Source organism: Nilaparvata lugens, unplaced genomic scaffold (genome assembly GCF_014356525.2).
Source record: "Nilaparvata lugens isolate BPH unplaced genomic scaffold, ASM1435652v1 scaffold7569, whole genome shotgun sequence".
Classification (NCBI taxonomy): Eukaryota; Metazoa; Arthropoda; class Insecta; order Hemiptera; family Delphacidae; genus Nilaparvata; species Nilaparvata lugens.
The window spans coordinates 2660-11759 of NW_024093317.1; the positions used below are offsets into that span (position 1 = coordinate 2660).

The 9100-nt window shown below is 32.0% G+C and overlaps 1 protein-coding gene across 1 annotated transcript; it reads left to right on the plus strand.

Moving 5' to 3' along the window:
* Nucleotides 1-4141: 4141 nt before the first annotated feature.
* LOC120356705 lies at nt 4142-8402 on the plus strand (the record flags this gene model as incomplete). Its single annotated transcript, XM_039445673.1, has 3 exons — nt 4142-4825; nt 5620-5701; nt 7848-8402. Coding segments are annotated over exons 2-3 (628 nt in total), but the record flags the coding sequence as incomplete, so codon positions are not given.
* Between the last annotated feature and the right edge of the window lie 698 nt (nt 8403-9100).

Below are 9100 nucleotides of genomic sequence, written 5' to 3' on the forward strand. Positions count from 1 at the left end.
TTTTTTATAATTTGGAAATTGTAATTAATTATTGATTATGGCAACCATTTTCATCCAATTTCTGGTAAATCTACTATAATTTTAAATCCGTTTGACAGAATGGCATTCACCTATTTGGAATGTTACGCTTTTGATTTTACGGTTTGTTTTTCTCTTACACCAAAACCTCTTACCATTATTTTTTAATAACTTAGAAGCTAATAAGCTATTATGAGATATGACAGAGAGTAGAATAGTACTTACTATTTCCCGAAGTCTGCAAAATATTCTATAGCATCAAAGAAGATTCCCCTTCATCATTCAATTTAATTTTAGGTTCTGAACCTGTATTTTTGAATGTTCACTTCTATACTCTTCGAATCAGATTCCAAGAATAATAAAATTACCCATCACCATTAAAATAAACGAAGAACAATTATCCCATCACTCGATCGAATGAGATAATTCAGGCAGATGACACCCTAAATACAATTAGAGCTTTTCTATTACATTTTCCCCGATGAAAATCCTAGCCAAATTGCAATTGATGTTAGTTATTATGCTAATGATTGACTTGATGTTCCATTATTATAAAATTTTTTGCAACTTTCCTGGTTCTTTTCAATTCGCAGAAGTCTAGGTCACGTGATCAATCCTCGAGCAATACACGTGAGAGAATATTGTTCCGGTGTTTAGAGCAAGATTCACTTCGAATTGTCAGCATCTGTTGAATGGGAAACGTTGGTGTTATTAATACGGAATGCTGACAGTGAGTGTGAATTTAGCTAAATTTGAAGGAACCGGTTTCAAGTTTCTTGTTCTTTTGCACCTGTGAATGATGACGTCATTGTCTCATCTTTAGCGGGAGATTTGTGGTATTAGAGCAGTAATACGTCATCACAACAGCTCGTAGTTCCTTGGGGATTCACAGTGCTTTTCTAATGGCAGTTGAATGACTTGAAAGCAGGAAAGTTCCAAAAGATTAAATATCTCTTTTTATTTTCAGTTCTTGTTTGTTATTATTTTCCCCTCACTGTTTTGTCGGTCTTTCATAGTAGCTTATAAATGTTAGCTATTTCCTTTTTTGGGTGATTCCTACGTGAATCGAACAAACTTCCCAAATGAACGTATAGGTCTAAATTCGTTTCTTATTAATATGTTATTATTTTGTTTTCTAGTGATTCCCCAACTAATTTCGTTGAATACATTCTATATTATTTTTCAATATTTGTGATTTGTTTTCATACTGATACATAAACTATTCGCAATTGATCATATTTTCCTTTATTTTTTGTAAGTTTGTAATTTTATCTTATATTGTTAGATGTGTAATATTATTGATAGTTATTCGTTATTCCCTGTTAGTTGATAGTTAATTAATTCCCCTTTTTACTGTATAGTTTCTTATGCTGGGTTTTATAGTCAATTCAACAGAATTATTGTTCAAATAGCATTGGAATTTTTTTTTTTTAAATTCTTATAAAACATTAGAATTTTCCGATTCTCGTGATTCTAATTATGAATATTGTTTATCCAATTCTGATGGAAATCTAATTATTATTATTCATTTTCGTACTGTTTTAAAACAATATAATTTTCATTTTGTTGATTCCTTTTAGAATAAGAAAACGAATTTTATTTGTGTGAAATTATGGAAGTGATTCTCAATTCCATTTTGAAGTTGATCCTTGAAACTGTAGTTTTTACAAAAAATGGATAGACATCACAGTCTTCTAATTTGAGTTTCTCTCAACTCATTTGAGATATATGGAATCAACTCATTCGAGATATATGTAATCACAGAGAAAAGATAGCATAATACAACAGTTTTTGGCTTTATAGTTAACAGTGAAATTTGGAACATAAATAATGGGACATCTTATGCTATATTTTATCTATGATCGGATGTACAACAGAGTATTTCATTTCGAATATTATGTTTTGAAGATGCTTTCTCATAGATATGAAGATTTTATGGGATGAGATATCAGTTTGTCAGTTATGAGTTGATAGTATTTCATTCTCAGTTATGATTTCTTTTATTCAAACTTTTGTTGTGCTTCATTTTAAACACATATTTTAAAAACTGAAAATGAAATTTTATTTATGATTTTCTTGTAATTTTATCTTCAATTCATTCTCAAGTTCGACTGATTCGATTGTGTTTAGAATTAAGTACAAGAAATCAATAATTAAAATTCGAAAATTGGTTCAAGGTTTTTCAGATCTCTATCTACAATTTAAATAATTACACATTTTTGTAGGGTTAATATTTGATCTGGAATAGAAAAAATTAATTGACTTTGAAGCTGATGAAAAGAAAATAAGCATGTCAATTAACTTTACAGATTTTAAGTGCTTAATAAGCTGGATGAAAAAGCATTTCAACCTTGATACTCTTATCTTAATTCCATCATCTAGAATCCTTTCAAGCAAACTGCAGTCTGCTGCATGATGATAATACACTGCATAGTACTGTAATAGTACTGTAATTATTCTGGAGGTTAATAGTACCAAACTATCATACTTTAGCTCAATTTTGTTGAATTATATTACACTTTTTGAGCAAATGAGAAGTCAACATTGTATTAAATCGGAACAAAAACTCTGAGCTATTCTCATAAATTATTTTGATGCAAGTTTTTTCAGTTCCGTTCTAGTTTGTCATATTTTTGAAGATATATTTTCAATCGTCATTTATTTGAAGAATATTCCATTTAATGTACTATCTAATAAACTATCAAAATCAATTAATATCAACGGAATGCTTAAATACAAAAGATTCCCAGTACCATTTTTCATTTCATTTTAGACACCGCTAGTTAAAAAATGCAAAATGCTAGATTTTTTGACAGACAGATAAAATATATTTATTTCAAAAAATGCAATTTACAAAGCAAAAATCTTAGGTACTCATTTTCAATATAAAACAACAACAAAGAATAAAACAACCTCATAAATACAATAAGCCAAATAAATCTTTAGAAAATGGTCTGCATGGGCAAAAAATGCCCATTGTTAAGATTGTTCTAATGTTGTATGCATATTGTTCTATGCATATCAGACTATGGGATGATCAATAATTTTACTGATTGAGTGATTCAGTTAACAAATTTTGCGTCTTTGAATAGATTCTTGATTTTCCCCTAGAATATATTGAATAGGCTTGCTACATGATTCAAAAATACATAGTTGGAAATTTAAAAATACCTTTATTATGATAAAAAACATTCAAGTTAGTAGTACAAAATCTGTATAATTTGTAGAAAGAAATTATCGAAAAGGACTAGTTTTTATTCTTGTTGATCAATACGAAGTATTCACAATGTCCTGATTAATAGTAGGCCCACACAAAATACACGTGACTGTGTAAAAATATATTATTATTGGGAAAATTTGATCGCAATAGAAGCAACAGTTGTATACGAAATCTAAAAATTGCACACCAAAACTTGAAATTTGCAAAATGTATTGTCCCACATCTGGCGGTTGTGAAATTGTTTTTCTTGTTGGTGCCCCAAAAGGAGAACTATTCATTAATTCATAATTATACGTTATGAGATTATCAAAATAACTTTGATTGGCCACCAACCAGATTATTGAATTAGCAAGGTAGATTAATAATATTAGTAAGGTGTAGTTCAAAATATAGATATTTTCTTACTGCATAACAGTAGTTTGGTTGGCTGTATTCTATGCTGAATATTATTGTATAGTGATACACTTCATAATGGTTTGGTTCTAAGAATATATTACACGACACTGTGATATATTTATATGAATGGTATGTTAATATACTCGTATTATTCTGTTCTATACTTAGCAGCCGGTTTGAATGATATGAGGAAAGCCCAGGCTTGGTTATAAAGCCAGTCGTTGACCGACAAGAAAGTGGACTTGCGCCCTCTTCTTCTTCTATCTTCTTCTTTTTCTTCTTCTTCTCCTTCTACTTATTTTTCTTCTTCTTCCGCCAAAACGTAAACAAGGAAAAACGAGGAGTGGATCGCTCCTCAACAGTTTCAATTATTTTTCTTCCTCGTTTTCTTCTTCTTTTGATCTGACTCAGTCGTCACCCGTTTGTATGCGGAATTCCCTGAAATGATGCGCTCAAGATCCACATCTACTTACCCCCGGTTTAGAGCCTACTCTATAAAAGTGTTGCTAATACTCTGAGACACCTCAGTTGCGATCTGCATCTATCTGAGGCAGGACTTTGAACACTTGAGCATGCGTCCTGCGTCAAGGGTTTGTAGTTTTAGAGCATTGTGAAACCGGTGTACGGTACTCAACATATTGAGAAAATCGTTTCAGTTTGCCCAAGTGAGATTCCGCGACTCTCCTAAAAATAAAATATTTTGTCTATTGAAAGTGTTAAAATATCCAGAATTGTGTTGAGTGTTTTCAATTGTGACAGAATTCGTGTGTAGGGAGTTGTGATAAATATCCAATTCTAAGTACTGGTACTCTCTGAAAAATATTTCGAGTAGAAATAACAAATTTTAAGTACCGGTAACGTTCATTGTGTGAGAGTTATTCGTGGTGACAAAACTGGCAACTCTTTTTGTTGAAGGATTTTACATTTGAATAGCTTAAATATAGCTTTATGGTGAAAAAGATTATGGTGAATGAAAAGATTTAAATATTATATTCGGCGACTGTGATGGATTTTCTGGAAAACTTCGAGATGTGCTGAAAAACGTCGGGGCAGTTTTTTCTAGCAGTGTAGATAGTTTTTAACCATAAATTGGTGATTGCTCCATACTTCTGGATATAACTTTGCACTTCTGAATATAATTCCTGTCAACAGGAGTAAAAATTATTGGATTATCATCCCATCTTAAATTATGTGAGTGGTTTATATTATAATATTGTTTTTAGCACCTATTCTTTAAAGACGACGTATTCTGAGAGCATGTTAGGAACTTCTGGGTAGGCCTACAGCAGGAGCCATATCGTTATCATTTAGCAATGGAATAAATTCGTTGATGTATTGGATGAATGCTGGTTGAAGATTGAATAAGTAAATTTTTTGACGCTATAAATGGTTGGTGGGACAGAAGGATCAAATATTTCTGAACATTGAGATGTTTATAGAAAACTTCATCAAAATATAGAAAAATGATCAACTATTGACTACTACCAAGTTTACCAATTATTTATATTGGACCAAATTGACACAATAATTGAAGAATAGTCTATTTATCATATTGAGTAAATCGTTATATTTTTCACAAGGTAACATACTACGTTAATTGAATGTTAACAATTATAATATTTTTCACATAAATGAAAAGAAGGTCATTTCAAGTTGAATTGATACGAGATATATAACGCAGTAAACTCTTCTTCTCCAATATTTGGAAATTTATCCAAGAAATTGTACAGTGTAAAGATTATACATGTTAGCCGGAGAACAATATTTCCATGAAATTTCAATTTCATTAACTCATGAACGCCACTTAATGTTTTGATTCAAGTATATATTTCTTAAAATTATTATTATCTCTATATTCTCACTTGATACATTCAAAATGTATAAAATGTTACATTTGATACGAAAATCGTAAAACAATCTCCAATATGCAGTAATAATCATCATTGATTATATGAAGTTTTCATAGAGTTTTCCCATTGTTTCAGAAAAGAAAAATGGAGGTCATAGTTCATATGCTTCTAGTCTGTTTGGTGTCAACGGTTTCAATCTCAGATGCACGTAATACCGGTGAGTAGTTTGACAAACAAATCTATTTTTTTGCTTTATTTAATCATTCATTTTATTACAACTTATGTAGATTTATACTTGAATAGACGAAACTGATTAGTAGTTTTGTGCAAAATATTGGCCTATGCAAAGGTTTATTATTATCTTTCCATAAACTTAACATCAGTCAAGATGAACTTAGTTCTATCATCCTTTAAAGTTTACTAGAATCCCATGCTGACAAGTTACATAGGAATCGCACATTGACTAAAATGTAATGATTGATTAGAATCGATCATGAATCATAATACTTCTATGTAATCAGTGAAAGCAGAAGTGTACCTATTATAATCTTTGAAATGTGATGACGCTATTCGCCTAATCTAATGACTCCTACATAAATATGGCTGAATAAACAGGTATTTATAGTTTCTACAGTTATATTTTGGAATAATTCTGAAGGATTAGGTAGTTGGTACGGTAGGTACCTAATGAAAATTGTCAATACTATTGAATTTGAATGAATTATTGATTTTTTTGAAAATTTTGTTTGGACTGTTCCGCTGTTGGGATGAACCTTTGTTGCTTGTAAATTTGAAAGCAAAAGTTACTCTTCAGAATAGAGGAATATTATTATTAGACTATCGGGCAGTGGTCGCCAAAACAGTCGATCGCGAGCTAACGGTAGCTAGTGGGGTAGTTTTTGGTAACTCACAGAAATGCTAGTGCAAAAGAATGTCGTCCAGTTTGAATATATAACACTTTCCCAGTCTGAAGAAAATCAATGACGAGAAAAATCCTCCACAGCACCGCAGCAATAATAAAGAATACGTTACAATTCTTTCAGACTTGAGACATCAGTTTGATCAACGATTTCAAGATTTTAAAAGCATATCAAATATGGTAAAATTCATCAACTCTCTTTTCTAGAGATTTATGCAGAAGATTTTGCAGCTTTTGTTGTGAAACATTTTGGTGGAGATCAGGGTTTAGTTGAAATGGAATTTGTGGATTTTCAAAATGATCTGTCTCTCAGATCACTTTCTCCAACTGGGAAATATTTGGCCCCAAAGAAAAATATCCAAATATTATTCAAGTTGCATTAAGGTTGAAAGCCATGTTCAGCTCTACTTACTTGTGTGAAGCATCTTTATCAAGTATGAAATTCATAAAAAATCTATATATTAACAGACTGACTGATGAAAATTTGGAAAACTGCATCAGAATGGCGGCTACAAAGTACACTCCAAACATCAAGAAAATATACTTGATGACCAAAAAGAGTTCCACTGCTCTCATTGAAATGTACATTTCAACTTTTATTATACATTTTGCAATGAGATAAGTAGATTTCAACACTTGAAATGTATCTTTATAGGCAATAAAGGTGTGCGAATTTCATTTTGCGTACCGTACATTCTTCGGTCTAATATTCCTTGGTAGCTCACTAGAAGATTTATAAATTCTATTCTAGCTCACAGGGCACATAAGTTTAGCGACCATTGGACTATTCTAAAACTGACTGGGCAATATAATCTCTCTAATGGAATTATGTTAAAAATCTTCTGTTATAATTTTTGATCAGTACAATGCATTTAAACTTATGATTTTTGTGGAGGAGACGTCATTTCATCTAAATTCGGGAAAGTGTTAACTCAAGGTTTACATTTTTCTTCCAGTCATTTCAATGATGTTTTATTTTTACAAATCATAAATAGAATATAATAGAATCGCTGCCTTTATTTTTTACCTAGGAGGGCGGAGTTAGAGCGCAGCCGGCCTCGCTCTTACACTCAACCCTCCAATACAACGCTAAGTAATAAATTACTAGATTAAACAAATTTATCTAAATAATAGAGTATAAATAAAAACGTAGGCCTATCTAAGTAGAACACAAGACAAAGTATTGTTTTCAAGTACCGGTATGTCTATTGATTCATCATGAACTATTCTTCAACACTTCTTTAAACAGAGTTGAATAAGTTTTGTTTTTTATTTATCTTCACATGGCTACTAGATAGACTTTTTTAATAGTAGTACTACTATTTATTATTATTTTTTGGAGATACGTCCAGGTTCGGCCATTTGCTTCATGTCATTATCAAGTGTCCAAATAACGAAAGGTATGTACTAGTAGTTCTATAGAAAAAAAATGTTGCATTTTCAGGAAAACCCCTCTACCACCACATCAGTGCTCCAGACTATGTCTCGAAGGACAGAGGAGTGGAAGAAGCGTCCAATCAAAACCACACTGCCATTCCCAGTACCGAAGCCAAGAGCGTAACAGCTGATTTTCCCGGTGGAATAGCAGCTGATACGACCACTCTTACTGCTGAAACATCAGCAAAAACCCAGAGATGGGTTGACATCAAAACATCTGTGAAAAGTCAGAGATGGGATGATAGTAAAACTTCAACTCCAGTACAGAGTCAAAGATCGGGTGAGACTTCAACTACAGTACAAAGTCAGAGATCGGTTGAGACTTCAACTACAGTGAAAAATCAGAGATTGGCGGATACTGAAACTTCAAAACCAGTGCTAAGTCAGGGAGCGGTTGAAACTACAAGTTCAAGTGAGAAATCGACTGATGCGCAGCTAGGGGTGCGCACACGCTACAATATAGACGGATATGAGCATTTATTTAATGATACCAATTCAACTGATGGGCAGCAGGATGATGGTGTGGAATTCCAGCATCATTCGTTCCATGGAGATTCAACAGGTGAGATATTCATGAAACTTCTTCAATTAAGGTGACTGCTGTCCAAGGCCAGTTGTAAATTTTATGATTATCAGTTATCTAAGTAATATTCTCATTCATCACTATCTTGTTAGTTTGTCAACTCATAAAGGGCAAGTTTTCTAGCTACATCATAATTTTTAATTTTTCTCAGCTCTTATCCCACAGAGAATAAGGGTTTGGAGGATAGGTTACTACCATCAGAAAATTTCACAGTTATGACATCTTCAAAAATAACATTTTGTCAACAGTTTATGAAGATTTGTTATTTTTAAATGAAAATTTTGTATATACTCTTGATAGCAAACTTCCTGTAAGCTACTAAAATAGAATGAATAATAATTATAGAATAATTTGTTTTCCTATAGAAAAGTTCTTCTACAATTTTTTTTTTTTGTAAAAACTAAAATTATATAAAACATTTTCCATTCATACCACAATAGCTTCTACATTTTTGTAAATTCTTTTGCTGTCACTTTTGCTACACTTTTGCTGTCATGCGTTTCAAAAGACTTTGAGATCCATTTTTCAGCGTTCAAGTAGGCCTACTGTGGTAACTTGATACTTCAATTGCACGAAGGACTCTCTGCACGCTGGTGATTGGGACTGCTGTAGCGGTGGTTCAATGTAAATAAAAAACTCAGCTGCTATTATGCCGCTACAATTTCAAGCTTTCCCCC